Raw genomic sequence first — 21089 nt, 5'->3', positions numbered from 1 at the left:
CTGAGCCCTCATCCAATGGCCTACACGACTCTCCACTTAGATGACTCACAGGACCAGGACCACACAATGGCCAGGACAGCAATCCTTATCTTCATCTCAACCTGAACTCCAGTCTTCCCCATCTTGCTCAATGCACCACCATCCACCGGTATGCCCAAAGCCGAAAGCTGGAGTGCCCTGTGTAACATTGCAATCTCTGCCCAGGTGCCATAACCAATCTCCAAATCCTGTGGCTTCTCTCTCCTAAATGTAGAAAATCTCATAGTTTTTCTCCACCTGCGCTGCCAACGCTCCTTGCCGCCATCCTCTCTCCTAACTGCATACAGGTTATGTCCAGGCCCGCAGCCATTCTCCCCCATGGCTGCCAGAGGGAGCTTTTAAAAGCTCCCATCTGATCCTTTCACTCCCCTACTTAAAGTGTACATTGTTTTTAGGATAAAATCCAAATTTCTTAACATGGCCACTGCCTGCCTTATCAGCTTCACTACTTTCCCGTCAGTTCTTCAAGTTAGCCAGCCCCATGCCTCCTCCAGACCATCCCCTGCCCAAAACACTTCCACGGTAGCCTCTTTGCCTGGCCAACTCAGATTCACCCTCCTGATCTCTACTGGATGTCACTTCCCAGGAGAGTCTTCCCTGATAATACTAAACTAGATTAGGTCCCTTTGTTAAGTATTCTTGTAATACTAGCTGTGGGCCTTGGGAAAGTTACTTGCCCCTCCTGTACCTCAGTTTTTTCATCTGTAAAGTGTTTATACTGCTTAGGATTGAGATAAAGATCAAAAGTTAATATATGTAAAGCGCCTAGGACATTGCCCGGCAATTGATGAGTGCTATGTAAATGTTATCCATTACTGTTGCCCTCTAGTTCTCCTTCTTAATGAAAATCACAATTATGATTCAACAAGTATGTGTTTGTCCATTTATTTAACGTTTGTCTCCCCCTTTATATGGTAAGCTTCATGAGGGCAGTTCCACACCCGTGTATACCAAGCACTCTCATCTCCAGCACTTAGCACAAATGCCTGACACATAGTAGGTATTTTTAAATTATTTATTTATTTATTTATTTATTTATTTATTTATGGCTGTGTTGGGTCTTTCTTTCTGTGCGAGGGCTTTCTCTAGTTGCGGCAAGTGGGGACCACTCTTCATCGCAGTGCGCAGGCCTCTCACTATCGCGGCCTCTCTTGCTGTGGAGCACGGGCTCCCGACGCACAGGCTCAGGAATTGTGGCTCACAGGCCTAGTTGCTCCGCGGCATGTGGGATCTTCCCAGACCAGGACTCGAACCCGTGTCCCCTGCATTGGCAGGCAGATTCTCAACCACTGCGCCACCAGGGAAGCCCCATAGTAGGTTTTTTTTTTTTTTAATTAATTAATTTATTTGTTTATTTATGGCTGTGTTGGATCTTCGTTCCTGCGCGAGGGCTTTCTCTAGTTGTGGCAAGCGGGGGCCACTCTTCATCGCGGCGCGCGGGCCTCTCACTATCGCGGCCTCTCTTGTTGCGGAGCACAAGCTCCAAACACGCAGGCTCAGTAGTTGTGGCTCACGGGCCCATTTGCTCCGCGGCATGTGGGATCTTCCCAGACCAGGGCTCGAACCCGTGTCTCCTGCATTGGCAGGCAGATTCTCAACCACTGCGCCACCAGGGAAGCCCCCATGGTAGGTATTTTAATAAAGGTTTATTAAATGAAGGAATCTGAAAATCTTTCACTTTGAAAATTGTTTAAAAACAGGTGGCCCAACTTACACTCATTTTGCCATACATTCAAGGCATGTATTAGAGGGTAGTGATGGGCCAGGTCTGGGCTCGATGGATGGGGAAGCAAAGATGAAGTGACACATTCCATTTCCTTAAAGATCTCATGGCTTAGTAAGAGAAATAAGGCAATGTACACAATTAACTATGATACATGTTAGAAAGTGTAAGTAATATTGAGAAATGTGGGGTATGCCAAGGGGTGTGCATAAAAAGATGGGGCCTGGTGGGATGCGTCCGTTTGTGTCAGGCAGAGCTGGCACAGGAACTTTCTAGGAGGGAGTGAAAGCACGGATGCCTTGCCCCTTCTCTCCTTGTCAGAATCTACGTATCCAACAGGCTCCCATGTCCCTTCTTCCGGATGCCTTCCAGGATCCCCCAGTTGTGATGAATCATTCTCTCCCTTATCCTTTTCTTCTATTCTAGCATTTAGCTCATTTTGCCTTGCGTGATGGTTGATTGCATGTCTGCTTTCTCATTAGATATCACGTTCCTCTGAGGATCTGGATGGAATCCCAACAGTTTTGTCAGTTACCCTCAGCCCTGGCAGAGTTGTTCAAATTTAGCAGGAAGTCAATCCACCTGTGTTGAATTTACAACAGAGGCAAGAAAGAGAATTTGTTAGGAAATGGGAAGTGGAGACCTCTGACACTGGTATAGGGAAGAGGAAGGTGAGGGAGATAAAAGTGAAGGGGTTGGGGCCAGAGAAGGTAGTTTGGAATCTTTTTTTTTTTTTCAGTAGGCATTAGGGAGGTTTTGGACGGGAGTAATATACAGAGAGCTGCGCTTTAAAAAGATTAGTCTTCCAGCCACATGTAGAGTGGATTGAAATGCAGAGTGGAGGTGGAGAGGCCATGTAAGAGGCTGCTGAGATTTTGCACATGAGAAGTAATCAGAGCCCAAACTGGCACCTTGTCTTTGAGAACAGACATGAATGGCACAGAAAAGAGCGGTGGTACGCCCCCAGCCTCCTGTCCGCGTGCTGTGGGGCTCAGCACCTCTCCCGCCCGGTGCCCCAGATGGCATCGTCAGGGCACTGGCTGGGCAGGGGCTGACCATGACCCTAGTGGAGCCCCTGGCCAGAAAGGCCCAGAGCCGCCCCTCTCCCCTACATCAGGTACTCAGCTGCGAGATGAAGAATTTATTTTTTTAGTTGATTTTGTCTTGGGCCTGGGATGCTGGCCTGTGAGGGGCCTGGGGGGTGGCAGGACAACTCAGGAGGGAGCTGGGGGTGGTGGTGAGATAGCCCTGGGACCTGGGACCCTTTGCTGCAGTGCTGCAAAGCTTGCACGTGGACACACCTCTCCTCAAGCTACAAAATACAAAGAAACTCTATGGGACTAAAAATAACTGTGTGCATGCACAGTTGGGGCAAATTCTGGACCAAAAGCTACAAAAGAGAAAAACAAAAACAACTGCCACTTCTGAAGAACGGGGAGCAAAAACAGGGTGTTGGGAGCAAAAGCAGGGTATTGCGCATGCCTCCTGCACACAGCACCACCTAAGGGGTGGGCAAGACACCCAAGCCCTGCCTCCGGCCTGACCCCTGGACACACCCCTACCCTCACCCCATGTAACGAGCAAGCAAGCAAGGGAACCTGTGGTTTGTTCTCACTTCCCCCTGCTACAGCAGGGGCCCCGATAAAGCCTTCCTGAATTTCTTGTCTGGCCTCTAGTCAATTTCTATTGATTGGGGAAGGCCAAGAACCCTGGTCGGTCTCAGTGGCATGTCAGGGCTGCCCCCTTCAGGGACCGGGAGCCCGCGATGGGAGGGGCCGGGGTCCACCCTCCAGTCAAAGGTCAACATGCACTTTCTCCTGTATCCCGACAAATCTGTATTTTACTATGATTGCTGTAACTAGCGAGTATATTATCAGGAGCCCTCGGGCTCGTTTAAAACAAAGGATGTTGTGTGTGGGAGTGAGGGAGCGCGCCGGCAGGAAAGCGAGGGCGCCAGCGTGCCCGTGGGTCTGTGCGTGAGTGGGCACGGGGTGAGGCTGGGCGTGGGCGCCAGCGTGCCAGCGAGGGCAGGAATCCAACGCAATAACCAAGTCTCCTCCAGCCCAACCCCGCCCCCAGGGCCCGGGCCGGCGCTGGGCGGGGCTGTCCCCATTACCTCAGCCACGGCGACAACGTGACCGTATTAACAAGGTAGCACCGACCCTATCAATAAAGATTATTCTGATTAAAAAAAAAAAAAAGAGTGGTGGTTAAGGGAGCCATTTTTCCTACTGCAAAAATCAGATCAAATAATCCAATGTGTGCCAAGTTTCTCTGGCAGGAAATGAGAAAGTAAGAAGGGCCTGGGTTCAACTCCTGGACTGGCCACTTACTTGCTATGTGACCAAGGGTATATCACTGAGAATCTCTAAGTCTCAATGTCCTCATTTGCCAAATAAGGGTAAGACCGCCTACCTCATTGGGTTGTTGTAAGGATTACATGTGATCATATATGTAACAGTGCCTGCCACATCATGGGCACTTAGATTTTTTTTTTTAACATCTTTATTGCAGTATAATTGCTTTACATCGTTGTGTTAGTTTCTGCTGTATAACAAAGTGAATCAGCTATACGTATACATATATCCCCATATGCCCTCCCTCTTGCATTCCCCTCCCACCCTCCCTATCCCAGCCCTCTAGGTGGTCACAAAGCACGGAGCTGATCTCCCTGTGCTATGCTGCTGCTTCCCACTAGCTATCTATTTTACATTTGGTAGTGTATATATGTCCATGCCACTCTCTCACTTCATCCCAGCTTACCCTTCCTCCTCCTCGGGGCACTTAGCTTTTCATAGCTGTACTACCAATCTCAGGAGTTCAAGGTATCACATGAGAGTGTGTATAATGTTGCTTTTTTAAAAAATAGACTTTAATTTTTAGAACAGTTTCAGATTTACAGAAAAATTGAGTAGATGGTACAAGACGCCTGTAGCGGTTTCACCTATATGATACATTTGGTACAATTAGCAAACCAATATTGATAAATTAATATTAATTAAAGTCTAGTTTATTCAGATTTCCCTAATTTTTACCTACTATCCTTCTTCTGTTCTAGGATCCCATACAGGATACCATATTATGTTTCGTTGTCTTGTCTCCTTAGCTCCCCTTAGCCATGAAAGTTTCTTGGGATTTCCTTATTTTTGATGACATTGCTTTTTATAATTATAACGTGCATTAAATAACATATCCTCCTCCAAATCCTCCCTTCCCCCACTCCTTATCCCAGTGTCAATAGTTAGAAGGCCAAAGCAGCTGTGGGCTTCACAACTATGGTGCCAGAACTCTGTTTTGTCTGTTTGGTATCCTTGACACTTGACATTTGAATATGAGATCTTTTGTGACCAAAATAGTCAAAGTCAAGATAGTTAAGCCCTGTTCTGCCTGTTCTGTTTATATATTCATTTATTCATTCCAGTAATATTTGCTGAGCAACTATTATGTATCTACACTATGGTCTGTGCTGGGGATGCAGCAGTGAGCAAAACAGGTCTGGGGTCCTTGCTTCCATGGAACCTACATTTCAGTCAAAGAAGCAGACAAAAATCAAACTAACAAGTAAAATGGATATGTCCCGTGATATGTGCTACAAAGGAAAATAATGGAAATTGGAAATAACAGGGGGAGGGGCCCACTTTAGAAAGGGCAGTCTGGGGAGCTCACATCTGAAGTAGGAAAGGCAGGAAAGGGGATGAGGGTGCTGGAGAGAAAGAGCATTCCAGGCACAGAAAGCAGTAGGTACAAAGGCTCTGAGGCAAGAAGAAACTAGCAGGGCACAGGAGCTGATAAAAGCTGGAGCAGAGAGGAGCCAGAGATAAAGTTGGAGAGGAGGACAGGTTGGGCAGCCAAATCGGTCTGAGTCTTATTGACGAAGGTAAGGAGTTTGGATATTATTGAAAGTGAAGTGGAAAGACAGTAAAGGAGATTCACCAGGGAAGTGATGTGATCAGATGTGGAAGAACACTGCTGCAGCAGTGTGTTGACTGTGGCTGGAAGGGACAGGAGTGACAAAGGGAGAGACTGGTTAGGGGACTGCTGCCGTGATCTGTTTGAACAGGATTTGTTGTCTGCAACCCAAGGAGGAACACGTTTTGAATTTATTAGCATAAAGCTGGTTTTCAGATCCATGAGGATGAGTGAAATAACCTATGGAGAGGGTGTAACAAATTACCACAAACTTGGTGGCACACATTTATCCTCTAACGGTTCTGGAAACCTGAAGTCCGAAATCAGTTTCAATGGAATAAAATCAAGGTGCCAGCAGGAGGAAGCTCCCTCCAGAGGCTTTAGGGGGGAATGCATTCCCGTGCCTTTTCCAGCTTTTAGAGCAGCATTCCTCCATCTCCAAAGCCAGCAGCTCAGCATCTTACTTCAGTTGTCACACAGCCTCCTTCTGTAGTCAAATCTCCCTCTGTCTCTCTCTTATAAGAACACTTGTGATTACATTTAGGGCCAATCTAGGTAATCCAGTACAAACTTCCCATCTCAAGATTTTTAACTTAATCATAGCTACAAAGTCTTTTTGCTATATAAGATAACATTCACAGGTTCAGGGATTAGGACATGGAATCTATGGAGATATTATTCAGCCCACCCCGGAGGGCAAAAGGGAGAAAAGGGCCCAGTTCAAGCCCTGGGTCATGCTGACATTTAAGTCAGAGGGAGAAGAAGGAACTAGCAAGAGACTGAGAGGGAATAGCCACTGAGGAAGAAGGAAGGCTGGCAGGTCATGTTGTAGAGCCAAGGAACCAGAGGGTACCTAAAAGGAAGGAGCTGCCAATGGTTACCGAGATGTTAAGTAAAATAAAGATGGGGAGGAAGCCACAGGAAACGGAATCATTTCCATTATGATTATTATGGTTCTTATGGTTTTGATAACAGCAGATTGGGATGCAAAGTCGGGGTGGGGCAGGGCCCTCTGGATGGGAAGCCATTGGAATGGGTGGAGGCATGCATAGGGTGAGGTGATATAGACAGTGTGTGGACAGTACTTTCAGTTCTGCTATCAAGGGCCCAGAGAAACTGGGTTGGAGGAGGTTATGGAGTTAAAGACAATGGCTCTTTGTTTGTTTTCTATTTTTAATGGAGGGTATTGTTGATGACTTCATGCAGGAGGGAAAACTGATAAGTGAAGGAATGAAATTCTTGGGAAAGCAAGAAGGGATGAGGCCCAGAATTAAGGGAGAGATTGGTCCTGCTAGGAGCAGGGACACTTCTTCTATTGTAACAGGAGGAAAAGATGTGTATAAATGTGGTTGATTAGAATGAAGAAATGTGCTACATTTGAGGAAACAATGTTTGGGGAGAGTGTGTTATCTGTAGAGATATATTGTGACTTTGTTTCATTTCTTCTAACAAGTATAACTAGGATAGTTGCTAAATATCTAAAAGATAATTCTCCTTTAACTAAACACCTGCTCCCGGTAAAATAAATTACCTATCACTGTACCTGGGGTAGGGGGTTGAAAAAAAAACATGCAAATAGCCATCTTTATAATATGTGAAACTTTATTAAAAAGAGAAACGGTATAATCAAACTACTTTGTGGTTTCATTTTCATTAAAAAATAAACTAAGAGAGAAGGAAAAAACTTATAACTAAATAATTTGTTGTCTAGGTGAGTTATAAGTAAGTCATTTATCATGATTATTATTATGAAAATATACAGCCTACACATGTCTGAAAACTGTAGAGCACGTACTACAAAATCACATTATCAGTGGTTAGCAGGCTGGAATTCAAAATCCTTGGGTACCATGTTTGATATGACATTCAAGCAATTTATGAACAGAACTATTAGCATTCGCATCCTGTTTTATGTAAGACTATAGCCTCTATCAAAATACCCGTTTCCCCTCACCAAGATGAAGATGAGAAAGTATGAAAAGTCCCTCCACCAGAGTATTTTTTAGATCCTACTTATTCACCTGGACAGCCAAATGATCCACTGCTAAGGCAGATGTACTAGTATCACTCATCTGGCAGCAGCATGGGCTAAGGGCAATTTCTCAGTCTAGTAATAAATGTTGCCTTTATCAATCTTACACCTAAAGCTTAGGCATTCATATAGAGAGTATGGATTGCCTTGTAATGGGTTGAGTTTAGTTGTTCAATATTTTATTTTGTATTTGAGACTTGAAAACTGTAATACATATCTCAGAGCTGATTTGTTGGTTTAAAAAATTGCCACCGGGACAATTTTGCCTTTTTTTTTCTCTCCTCTTCCCATCAGAGGCTATATTTTTAAGAGGCATGGACTCGAGGATTTTGTGAGATCCCTTCTCCTCCCAGCCAGTCAGCTGCATCGACTAATTCTTCCTGGTGTTTTTTTACACGATGAGATTGTCTTTATTTCATAAAAGATGGAGACTGGGAAAGACCCTCCTAACTGAATGAAAAATCAGACTCAAGATTCAAGGTCAGACTTGCCTCCTGCAAAGTCCCCCCCCTCCCCTTAGAAGCTCCCACTAAACTCTCAGGGAGTGTCTTGACTCACAGTGGGAGAACTAGCCTGCTATTTCAGATTCCAGCCCTCCACATTCTGAAATACAAATACAAATTCTCTAGTTGATTTTTGAAAATACAAACATTGCCACAGAAACATCTTGTAAAAATGTGTAACATGAAGTGAGTCGTAAACATTTAAGTATCTCTACAGGTTTGCACAAAATAGGCAGACTTTTTAAAAATGCATATAACTCTGCCTTTTGTAGCAAACAGTGCACAAGCTATTTATATGAAAGAGGAAAAGGCCAGGGGAGGTGGCTAAAGCCTCCAAAAATTTCATTTGGTCAAATTCTATCAGCAGATACTGATTTAGACATTTTCATGAACTCCTCAGAAAGTTATTTTTCCTGGAACCACTAAGGGAAGCATGTTACATAACAATGTTGAAAAATCAACGCCATCCCAGTTAGATGTCTGAGGCAGTGTAACTCTTTCCCGAAATTGTCCATCTAGAGAATGTGACGGTTTGTTAAGGAAGCACTATCTAATCTAAGAATTATGAAAGACAGAAAACAAAGATATCTTTCAGAGGGTCTTCCCACTTCAGCGAATTCATTCACAGAACAGACTGGGTCAGTTTTCTCAGTCATGCCCACTCTTCTTTTTCTCTATTTTATCCTGAGGATTATTCACAGCCCCTTTAAAATAAATAAATAAAAGCAAATTGCTTTGAATGTGTTCCAGAGGGTCAGAGCCTGATCCAGGAAACAGTGTCAGACTTCCTTGGTGAACGAGACCCTGGTCCATTTTCCCTACTGAGGAAGACCAGCAGGTCACAGAGCATCTGTGGGGAGCGCACAGGACTGGACTTCCTGATATGCCACCCGCTTCCTTGCAGAGTACAGTGTGTGGGAGAGAATCACCGTGACAATCAGAAGGAGGAGTCCGATGATGAAAAGGATGACCAAGGCTGCTTTGGCTCCTCTGGGACCCAGATTCTTGCCGAAGAAGTAGAGCTGCTCCTTGCCAGGTTCTTCTGTGCAAAAGAAAAGTAAGGTGTCAGGCCTCTGCCTTTCCCTGGGGAGTGAATACTGACCATTCACGTGCAGGATTGGGGGAGGGTATCAATACCATTAGAGGGTGCTGTGGCCGGGTGGGACGCTCCTCCACAAGGAGGCTTGGTGGAGTAAGGAATCCCGTTGTCTGGACAAAGAAGACAATTTGATGGTTTATAAACAATAGAAGTAGATTCTTTTCATGACATGAGTTGTTTCAAGAGTTATGTCATTTCACCAACAAAGACTTTATCCCATCAGTATCTGTAAGTCTTTGTTGGATACTCTCTGTGCTACTTTATGCCAGTACACATGCTGTTCGTACCCCATCCACATTGCAAGCTTCTGCTCACCGGTTAAGATTCATCTATGGAACCTTGGCTCATGTCTCCAAACTGTTAATCATTGCCTCCTGCTGCTGTCAATGAACCCTGTACTCTGCACTCTATCTTGGCATATGTCATATTCTATTATGGTTAAATGTCTGTCTCTCTTACTTGACTCTGAGCTCCTTGGGGGCTCTCATGCCTCCTATTTTCAGGGTCTACAGGAAGCCTGGTGCTATCTAAGCCAGCATCACTGACAGATAACAGTACCGATGTTTCGAAGGACTGTGTAGGTTGTCTCCATGCCAGCATGGATGTGGTCAGATACATGACAATGTAATAACCATGTCCCTGGGTGATCCGCAAACAGTTCAATGGTTTGGAATGTCCCGGGAAAGAGGTCATACACATCTTCTCGGTAAGATTTATCTATCTGCGGAAAGAAGGGAATAATAAAGATAAGAGCAGAAATCAATAAAATCAAGAATAGGAACATCATAAAGATAAATCAAAGAAACCAAAAGCTGGTTCTTTGAACAGATCAATAAAATTGTTAAACCCTGTGGAAGCCAGCTTGTGATGGCCCCCAAGGATCCCTGCCTCCTGATACTCATAACCTTTGTAGTCCCCGCCTGCATTGTCTGAGGGTTGGTCCTTGAAAGCAGTAGCATATGGCAGAAGTCATGGCATTCTACTTCCAAGAGTCTTAGACCCTCTCTCTCACTCTCTCCCCTTGGATCATTCACTCTGGGGAAAGCCAGCTCCCATGTCATACCCACATGGTGAGGAACTGAAGCCTCTGGCCAACAGTCCTATGAGTGAGCTTGGAAGTGGATCATCCAGCCTCAGTCAAACCTGATGACTGTAGTTTCAGCTGACATCTTGACTGTAGCCTGATGAGAGATGCTGATTCAGAACCAACTAACTAAACTATTTCCAGCCTAACCCAGAGAAATTGTGAGATAATAAGAGTGAGTTGTTTTAGGCCACTATGTTTTGGGGTGATGTGTTATGCAGCAGTAGATAACTAATACAAACCTCTAGACAAACTGACCAAGAAAAAATTTAAAAAACACAAATTACAAATATCAGAGATGAAAGAGGAGATATCATTAAGACTTTATAAACATTAAAAAGGATAATAAAGGAATGTTATGAACAACTGTTTTGTCCATGAATTCTACAGCTTAGATGGTATGGACAAGTTGCTTAAGATGAAAACTACCAAAGTTCACTCAAGAAGGAATGGATGACCTGAATAGATTATCTATTCAGGTTAGATCTATTCAGGTTATCTGTTAAAGAAACTGAAATTATATCTATTAAAGAAACTGAAATTGTATTAAGACCTTCCAACAGATTAAACTCCAGGTCCAGATTGCTTCATTGGCAAATTCTACCAAACATTTAGAGAAAAAAATAATACCATTTCTAAACGAACTCTTCCAGAAAACAGAAGAGGACAGAACACTCCCAACTCATTTTATGAGGCCAGCATTAGCCCAATTCTAAAACCACACAAATAATTTACAAGAGAAGAAAGCCACAACTGATATTCTTTATGAACATATATGCAAAAATCCTTAACAAAACACTAGCAAACTAAATCCAGCAATATATAAAAAAGGATAGTGCATCATGACAAAGTAAGGTTTACTGGGGAATGAAAAGCTGGTTCAACATTTGAAAATCAGTCAATGTAATTCACCAATAGACTAAAGAAAGAAAAATATGATCATCGCAATAGATGCAGAAGAAATAGGATTTAACATCTGTTCATGATTAAAACCCTCAGCAAACCGAGAATAGAAGGAAACTTCCTCAACCTGGTAATGGGGTCTACAAAAACCTACAGCTCACTTTATATGCAATGGTGAGTGACTGAATGCTTTCCCCCTAAGATTAAGAATAAGGCAGGGATCTCTACTTTTGCCACTAATATTCAACATTTTACTGGAGATCCTGATTAGTGCAATAACACCAAAAAGGAGGGGGTGGTGGTGCATACAGATTGAAAATAAAGAAATAAAACCATCTCTATTCACAGACAACATGATTTGCCATGTAGGAACCCCTGCCCCCCCCCCCAAAAAAAACTGTCTACAAAAAGAAAATCTACAAAACCTACTAGAATTTGTTCAGCAAAGTTGCAGGATACAAGGTCAATTATACAAAAATCAGTTTTATTTCTATATACTGGCATGACAATTAGAAATTGAAATATAAAGAATACTATTTACACTATCACCAAAACCCATGATATTGGTAATAAACTAACAAAATATATACAAGATCTGTGTGATGACAACTACAAAATGAAAAAAATCAAAGAAGTTCTAAATAAACAGAGAGATATGCCATGTTTGTGGATTGGAAGTCTCAATATTGTTAAGATATCAATTCTCCCCAAATCAGTGTACAGATTCAATGCAATCTCAATCAAAATCCCAGCACAATTTTAAAAGCTGATTCTAAAATTTATATGGCAAAGATCTAGAATAGCTCAAACAATCACCATCTGATTTCAAGACTTTTTATTACACTAAAGCAATCAAGACAGTGTGGCATTTAAGAAAGGACAGGCATATAAATCAATGTAATAGAACAGAGAGCCCAGAAATAATCCACATGTATATGATCAATATGATTTTGACACAGAGGGAGAAAGGATAGTCTTTTTGCTGAAAGGTGATGGAAGAATTGGATGTCTAGGGACTTCCCTAGTGGTCCAGTGGTTAAGACTCCATGCTTCCAATGCAGGGGGCATGGGTTTGATCCCTGCTTGGGGAACTAAGATCCCACATGCCATTGTGCAGTCAAAAAAAAAAAAAAAAGAAAGAAAGAAAGAAAGAAAAAAAAGAAAACTTGGATGTCTCTATGCAAAAAATAAACCTTGAACCACATATAAAAATTAATTTAAGATGGACCAGAGACCTAAATATAAAACCTAAAACCATAAAACTTCTAGCAGAAAATCTTTGTGACTTGGAGTTAAACAAAGATTTCTTAGACATGACACCAAAAGCATGATCCATGAAAGAAAAAAATGATAATTTGGACTATATCAAAATTAAGAATTTCTGCTCTTTGATAGATAATGTTAAGGGAATGAAAAGATAAGCCACAGACTAGGGGCAAATATTTACAGCTCATATAGATAGAAAGGATTTGTATCCAGAATATATACAGCCCTCAAACTCAACAATAAGGAAACAAACAATCCAATTTAAAAATGGGCATAAAATTTGGACATCTCACCAAAGATTTACAGATGGCAGATGGTAGAAAAGATAATCAGTATCACAGCCATTAGGAAAATTCAAATAAAAAACGAGATACCAGAATATACTTAAATGGATGGCTAAGAAAAAATAAAGCAAGAATGGAAGATACCAAGTGCTGATGTGGATGTAGTTGTGGCCAAGTGGTACTCTCGTATATTTCTGGTAGGCGTGCAAAATGTACTGCCTCTGTGGAAAACAGTTTGGCAGTTTTCATAAAGTTAAGCATATACTTACCACATCGCCTAGCAATCCAACCCCTAGATATTTTCTCAAGGAAAATGAAAACTTATGTTCCCACAAAAGCATGTACACAAAGGTTTATAATGACTTTATTTTTAATAACCCCAAACTGGAAACAACCCAAATGTCCCTCAGTGGGGGAACGGATAAACAAACTGCAATACATCCATACAATGGAATATTGCTCAAACATCGAGTGGAACAAACTGCCGTTACAGCAAGGTGGATGCAATTCAGATGCCGATACAAAATGAAACAAGCCAGATTCATAATGCTACAGACTGTATGATTTCATTTGTATGACATTTCAGAAAAGGCAAAACTATGGAGACAAAAAATAGTTCAGTGGTTGCCAGGGGTTAAACATAGGGAAGTAGATGACTCTAGAGGGTGCAAAGGGGACATTTTAGGGGGTTGATGGAGGTGTTCCGTGTTTTCATTAGTGTTGGTCACACCGCTGTATGTGTTTATCACAACAGAACTGTATACTAAATAGCGTGCATTTTACTCAGTGTAAATTATAGCTTAATTTAAAATATTTATGTATGTATATAAAATAATTTTTATATGTATGTAAAATGTGTGATTTTATAAATTTTACTAAATTTTATATATTTTTAATATAATTTTTAAAATGCGGATTGAAAAAGCCAAGTTCTGAAAAGCAGCATAGCTATTTAATATGTGAAACTAAAATCATTGTAGGTTAGTACTTGGTATCTTAAACTGTGTTGAATGAATATACAGAGGGGAGAGGATATTAGATGTTTCATTAGTTGCTGTTCCTTCCTGTATAATTGGAAAAGGAGCAGTGAGGATTTTCCCTGCAGATTAGATGTGATTATTCTTTTCTATTCTACTTCCTTGTAGACTGCACAGCTCTTGAGATGACAGACTATTTGGACCTTATCCCTGAGATTCTGATTCATCAGGTCTGGGGTGGGGCCTGGCAATCTGCTTCTTAAACGGCTCCCCAGGTGATTCGGAACAGCCAGCGCCACCCATAGGGTGCAGCTTGATGCTTGAAAGGCAGAAAGCCACACATGGTCCAGCCCAGGCCACTAGGGCAAAAGTCAAGGTAAAATTTTGGGCCCAAGCCAAAGCTTGAAATATCTCCTTTACTAGAGAGGACTATTCTGTTGGCTAATCACATAGAAAAGAAATGGAAAAAGGGAAGGGAAAGAGGAAAGAGAAAAGAAAAAAAAAAAAGAGGAAAAGGGACAAAATACTGTGGGTCCTTTTATATACGATACTCCAGAGTGGTCAGAATTATCCCCATATAACTGATGAGAAAACTCATCTGAAGCTCAGAGGTTTTTTTTAAAATTACAAGCATAATAAAATACATATTAAGACATATCTACCAGTGGAAGGACACAGTCATATTTTTCTGTTCCATTCTCTAATATTCACTAACACCCCTCACAAGCCTTATTGCCAAATAACTCTCATTTCACCATGGAAATATATTGAATCTGTTAGTAAGTCTTCCCCAAAACACTTTTCTTATACTTACCTTGAAAAGAAAGCTCTCAGCATGATAATGAATGGTGTGTATGTCCACTTCACTTCCTATTCCTAACAGATACCAGTTTGTCATTGTATTTTCATTCATGATGAGGCCATGGAGATTCCCAAAAATCTTTCCATTAATAGCTAAGAAGGTAAAAAGAGAACAGCCTTTGATTAGTGATGATTACTTAATCTGGTTTTAGAACTGATTCAAGAAGATCTTTAGGTCATCAATATTTTTGTCTGCCTGGTAAACATGTAATGATCTCACTCACACTTGCCAATGTCCCCACCATCTAAGACCCCAAATTCAGAGTACTAAGAAATCCCTATAAAAGAGAGCCAGAAAAGAGAAATAGTAGTTTGTTTTTCAGAGCTATCTCTTGGGTAGCAGTACATGTTGGTTGGTATATGCCAAATAGGCATATTCCCTTTATGGGGTGGATTACCACCTCATGTGTGAGGTTGCCAGATTTATACCATTCTACAGTTGAGTGGACAAAAGCCAGAGAATTAAGTTTCTATAAATCAAAACTGAAGCAATGAAAAGGTATTTACTTAATATTTCACTTTCTGAGAACTAGTTTGGGGCAAGTTCCTAAACCTGGCTGGATCTCCAAAAAAAGGAAAACTTCACATGGGCTGAGCCCATGATCTAACAATTACCAAAGCAAGCTCAAGCTGGGCTGACATGGCGAGGACTTTCACTCCTCTGCTTTCTACTAACTTTTTATTCTTTGCATCATGACAAAACCAAATGAGTTACATTCATTAAAAAGAGAGAGCCTACTAAGAAACTTTTGGGAGAGGGAGGCAAAATTGTAGGGGAAAGAGTAGCTGAATCAGAGATCAGGCTACTATATTCTAATCAATGTTAGGAATTAACTAGTTTTGTTATCTTGGGCAAGACCTATCTTTTTGCACACTTTTGGCCAAAAGTAGATCTCGGTGAGAGAGGATAGGTATGTCAATTAGAACACATTTCTTACACTTAAAAAAAAGAAGTACCTTAAATTTCAAAGAATTAAATAACATAGACACATTAAAACAGAAATTTGGTGATGGTGTTTCATGTTCCAGAGACAGTTAAACCAGCCCCTCAAATTTGATCAACTAGAAGTTATCCTGTATTCTTATAGAAATATACCAATAAGTGATAATTCATTTCCTAGGAATTACTTTACAGTCTGATAGTTTAGGGATCCCAGCATTCAGAGATACAGCTCCCTAAACAGTTGGTCCAAAACCTCATTGGACCTTGCGGGCAGCCAATCAATGGCTTGGCTGGTTCCCTCTGAAGGAAAGCTTTAGAGGACTTTCTTCAGTCCAGGTGCCCCTGGGAATAAAGAAGGGCTCAGAGAGGGAGGCTGGGACCTTGCACAGATTTCTATGAGCTTATCTCAACAAGAGGGAGGCTGGGACCTTCCACAGATTTCTATGAGCTTGTGTCCTTTTTAAACCTCTGATATACCATGCATTTTGTTGCTCTCCTCAAAATCATCAGAGGGTTTAAAATCTCGTGGATCTTTATTAAGATACTTCTTAATATTGTCATCCAGATACCAGGATTCATTCTCATTAAATACCAAAAACAAGAGAACAAATTCATAGTCAATGTCGCTTCTTCTTCCCTTTTCATTCAACACTCCTTCCCTGCATGTAATCAGAGGACCCATCAAACCACTATAGGTATCCTGAAAGAAAAATAAACTGAATTAGAAGAGCCTTTGAATAATTTAATAACACTGATTAATTGCTTGTAAGAAAGTCATTGTAAAAATACCAAAAGACTACTGACCAAGGAATAAGTACTAAGAAATCCTGAATAATAGGGTGATCTTTGTGAAAATTTAGGACTATTTCTAAAAATTTGCTAAGAGTGAGCTTTTTGAGGGCTGAGGCTGTGTCCTTCACTCATAGCTGAGTCTCCAGAGCAGAGCTCAGTGTCTACAACATAGAAGGTGTTAAATAAATATTTGTTGAATAAACAAATGCTTATTTCTATTTTCCTGTGTGCTTTTCAAGTGAGACTGTATTTTTTTATAGAAGTGTAGTTGATTTACAATGTTGTGTTAGTTTCAGGTGTACAGCACAGTGATTCAGTTATGCATATATACATATGTATAAATATATAATATTCTTTTTCAGATTTTTTCCATTATAGATTATTACACGATGTTGAATATAGTTCTCTGTGCTATACAGTAGGTCCTTGTTTATCTATTTTATATGTAGTGTGTATCTGTTAATCCCAAACCCTTAATTTATCCCCCACCCCCACTTTCCCCTTTGGTAACCATAAGTTTGTTTGCTATGTCTGTGAGTCTATTTCTGTTTTGTAAATATGTTCATTTGTATCATTTTTTTAGATTCCACATATAAGTGATATCATATGACATTTGTCTTTGTCTTTCTGGCTTACTTCACTTAGTATGATCACCTCTAGTTCCACCCATGTTGCTGCAAATGATGTTATTTCATTCTTTTTAATTACTGAGTAATATTCCATTGTGTGTGTGTGTGTGTGTGTGTGTGTGTGTGTGTGTATACCACATCTTCTTTATCCATTCATCTGTTGACAGACATTTTGGTTGCTTCCATGCCTTGGCTATTGTAAATAGTGCTGCTGTGAACACTGGGGTGCATGTATCTTTTTGAATTAGAATTTTCATCTTTTCTGGATATATACCCAGTAGTGGGATTGCTGGATCATATGGTAACTGTATTTTTAGTTTTTTAAGGAACCTCCATACTGTTCTCCATAGTGGCTGCACCAATTCACATTCCCACCAACAGTGTAGGAGGGTTCCCTTTTCTCCACACCCTCTCCAGCATTTATTATTTGTAGACTTTTTGATGATGGCCATTTTGACTGGTGTGAGGTGAAACCCAAGTGATACTGTATTTATAGGTATATACAGATGCTTATATTCCACGTCCTATGGGTAAAAGTTAGCTGGATGATTTAGGAATTAATATGAGCCCATGGATGACTTCCATGTTGAGTTGTTCAGCCCTGAGCTTTCTTTTGATGGAAAACTCCCACATTTTCAACTGCCTATTAGCTATTCTACCTGGATGTGACTCTTGCAACAATTCAATCTGCTAAGCATTTCTAAAATGAATTTTAGTATTTCCCTCAAACCATTTCCTTCTCCTGAATTCTCTATTTCTGCTAAAAGCACTATGATATTCCTTGTCATTTAGTCCAGGAAACTTGATTTCAATGTTTACTTCCTCCTTCTTCCTCACTCCATCCCATCTCATTTGCTATCAAATCTTACATTTCTTTTCCCTTCACAATGCCTCGCCATTCTGTGACTTCCTTTCCATTCTATCTGCCATCCTTCTAGTGTAGGATATTAACACCTCACCCTGGACTAAAAATTGGCTCCTCTCTGGTCTCTGCTCTCTGCACCTCCAGCGCATCCTGTTGACAACCATCAGATTAATGTCATCACTCCCATATCTAGAGGTCTTCAGTGACTTTCCAGTGATGGTCCCACTGAATAAAAGACTAATCCTCGACAGGTCCTGAAGCCCCTCATGTGCTCTCCCAGTGGACTTTTCTAGCTTATGCTCCCTTGCTGCTTTCCTTTTCTACCCTAGATGATAGCCACACGGGACTCTCAACATTTCCCAAACACATCTTCTACTTCCCTATTTTCATCTTGACTCATGATGTTCTCTCTTCCTAGACTCTCTTCCCAATGCCTACTCTATAGCCCTGCACTCCTATAAAACTCACCAGATTCAGAGTTGTAATATCATTACGGGTGTGCACACGTATTATTTTCCCCGAAGATGATAAGTTCCTTCAAGACAAGAATATTTGCAGCCCTCATAGTACTTGGTGGGGTCATTTGTGCATCACAAGGGCTCAATAAATATTTGTTGGGATGCACAAAGGAATCAACAAATAAATGTGGGTTTCCCATAATTCTAATATGTAATTTTTTTTCAAGTGTCTGGTATGTTTCTCCTGAACTCTTGCACTCTCCAATACAACTCAAGGACATTAATGCAGCCATCTAATATTTAAAATGAAGGCTAAGATAATCCCTCACTTTTTAAAATAATGGGCAATGTTTACATTTTATACAGATATGACCTTAATTTGGACTTCGATTTATGAAGTATAATTCTAGACTAGTTGTTTTATATACACATACCTGACTCAAGTTCAATATTGAATCTTTGCCTTTAATTTCTAAGTAAAGTTAGCCTATTTATCATTCAAATATTTTGTAGTTTCAGTTACTAAGTTTACTTGGAGTGTGTTTTCTTTCCTGAGCCCTTTTTCACACATCAAAAACCATGGTATAAATTAAATTAAAATATATATTTATTTTATGGTTATCTATTTTCCATATCCACTCTTGCTTCAAACTACCTTGTAAGTTCTAAATTTGGTAATTGAAACATTGAGATTTTATTTTTTCCCCTATACCTTAGATCAAGTGTTGGCAAACTTTGTTTTTGTAAAGCACCAGATAGCAAGTATTTTTTACTGTGTGACCCATACCATTTCCATCACAACTACTCAACTTCATCATCAATAATGCAAACAAACAGTCATGGCCATAGTTTGAGACCCCTGCTCTAAACCAATACATCTCTTCACATATACCCACCATAGTTGTGATAACTTGAATAGTCAGCTTAAAGCCATATCACTTTGAGCATTTTGGCGGCTCTCTCCACCTTACCTTCACAAAGTTTACTGTTGAATAGTAAACCCATGGAATACAATTTGGGTCAGATGGCCCTGGACCGGACCTTTTAGGGACATTCCATCTGTAAGTTTTTATTTCTCCTGAAACAAATGAGAAGAAATAGAAAAAATTTTTATTCATGTTACCTCTGTTCCAGACAATTTACCTGAAGAAATACAAACAGATTCTTCGTATATTTTGGTTAAAGTTTATTGCTGAGTAGAATTGCCCATTCATTAGAAATGTTCCCATTAAATTCACATCTTGATTTTCTGCAGGTTCAAAATGATAGATTTTCATTTCAGACTATAGCCTTCCATCTTAGTTTGCCTTTTCTATTATCAACTGATGTTTATTCAGGAAATGAAGACTTATTTTACACCTCAATGGTTTTTTTTTTTTCCTCAAATTATGTATCTTTTTCCTAAGAGTTATGCTTGAGCATGCTTGAGTTACTGTGGGCCTCAGGCTTGGCTTCTTGTGGAATCAGCAGGGAGCTTTGTAAACTCTCCCTGCTCAGGCCTCATCCCAAACCAATGAAATTAGAGTATCTGGGATCTGGTACTAGGGTACCAGTATAGTCCCTAAGCTTCTCAGGTGATTCTAATGTGCAGGCAGGTGAGATCTAGTTGGAACCAGAGAGAATTAGAGAGGCCTAGTTTCAAATCTCAACCTTAATGACTTGTTTTCACTCAACCTTGACAAGTAACTTAATCTCACTGACTTTTAGTTTCCTTATTTGTAAAGTGGATTAATTGTTGTGAGGATTAAATGAAATAAAATACCTAGAATAGTGCCTCACATTGAAGGCAGTCAATAATTGCTAATTTGTATGTATACTAATAACAAATACATGCACTCGCTCTTGTCAGGCCCCATATCTGTACATCCCCTGGGGCTGACCCAGTGCCTTGCAAAGGAGTCATAAATATATTCATGAATTATCAAGATAATCACATTGTAAAAGGCTCATTTAAATTGTTATCTCCTTTTGAACTGTGTCCCTTCCCCACCCTATCAGGACAAGCGACCTACAGCTGAATGTGAGCCACAAAGCAAAACAAAAGTAATGCTTACATGAAACTTTGCTCCATGTTTGCTCATGCACTAGTTGATTAGCAATATAATTTTAGGTCTAGTTTCCATGATTTTCATTATAGCCCCTATGCCTTGGTAATCACAAGATAAACAACTGATATTTAGCTTTCTAAATGCAAGTGACTACAGGGGTGGTGTTAAAGTTGGAACAATCCATCGTCTACCCCAGCTGGGAGCCCAGCTCTCAACAAAAAGAGGATGCTAAGTAAATGTTTGTTGAGTGATTTAATAAAAAGGAGAAGAAGAAGAGGAAGAAGAAGAAGAGGAGGAAGGAGGAGAAGGAGAAGAGGAAGAGGAAGGAGATGGAGGAGAAGAAGAAAGAGAAGGGGAAGAAGGAAGAGGGGGAAAGGAGGAGGGGAAAGGGAGGAGGAGGAGGAAGTGGGGGAAGAGGAGTAGGAGGAGGAGGAGGAGGAGAAGAAGAAGAAGAGGAAGGAGAGGAAGGAGAAGAAGGAGAAGAAGGAGAAGAAGAAGAAGAAGAAGGAGAGGAAGAAGAAGAAGAAGAAGAAGAACGAGAAGGAGAAGGAGAAGAAGAAGAAGGAGGGGGAGGAGGAGGAGAAAACTGATAGGGGCTTACTTATCTTAAAATGCTAGTTTGCTCTCTTCATCGCATGCATGCCCTGATTAAACTTCCTTCTCCAAGTTGCCTG

At 40.8% G+C, this 21089-nt stretch overlaps 1 protein-coding gene across 1 annotated transcript in view; it reads right to left on the bottom strand.

Annotated features, from left to right (window-relative positions):
- Positions 1–8608: 8608 nt before the first annotated feature.
- Positions 8609–21089, bottom strand: part of HEPHL1 (hephaestin like 1) — an 89323-nt gene continuing 76842 nt past the window's right edge. The window contains exons 15-20 of the mRNA XM_007189809.2: positions 19339–19445; positions 16101–16323; positions 14634–14773; positions 9864–10026; positions 9344–9415; positions 8609–9248 (exon numbers count right to left, since the gene is read on the bottom strand). Coding sequence (XP_007189871.2) covers positions 9046–9248; positions 9344–9415; positions 9864–10026; positions 14634–14773; positions 16101–16323; positions 19339–19445 — 908 coding nt within the window. The 3' untranslated portion in view covers positions 8609–9045. The remainder of the gene's footprint in view (positions 9249–9343; positions 9416–9863; positions 10027–14633; positions 14774–16100; positions 16324–19338; positions 19446–21089) is intronic.

Source organism: Balaenoptera acutorostrata, chromosome 9, assembly GCF_949987535.1.
Source record: "Balaenoptera acutorostrata chromosome 9, mBalAcu1.1, whole genome shotgun sequence".
Taxonomy (NCBI): domain Eukaryota; kingdom Metazoa; phylum Chordata; class Mammalia; order Artiodactyla; family Balaenopteridae; genus Balaenoptera; species Balaenoptera acutorostrata.
The sequence above is the reverse complement of the archived record's forward strand: the minus strand, read 5'-3'. Positions and strand labels throughout refer to the sequence as shown.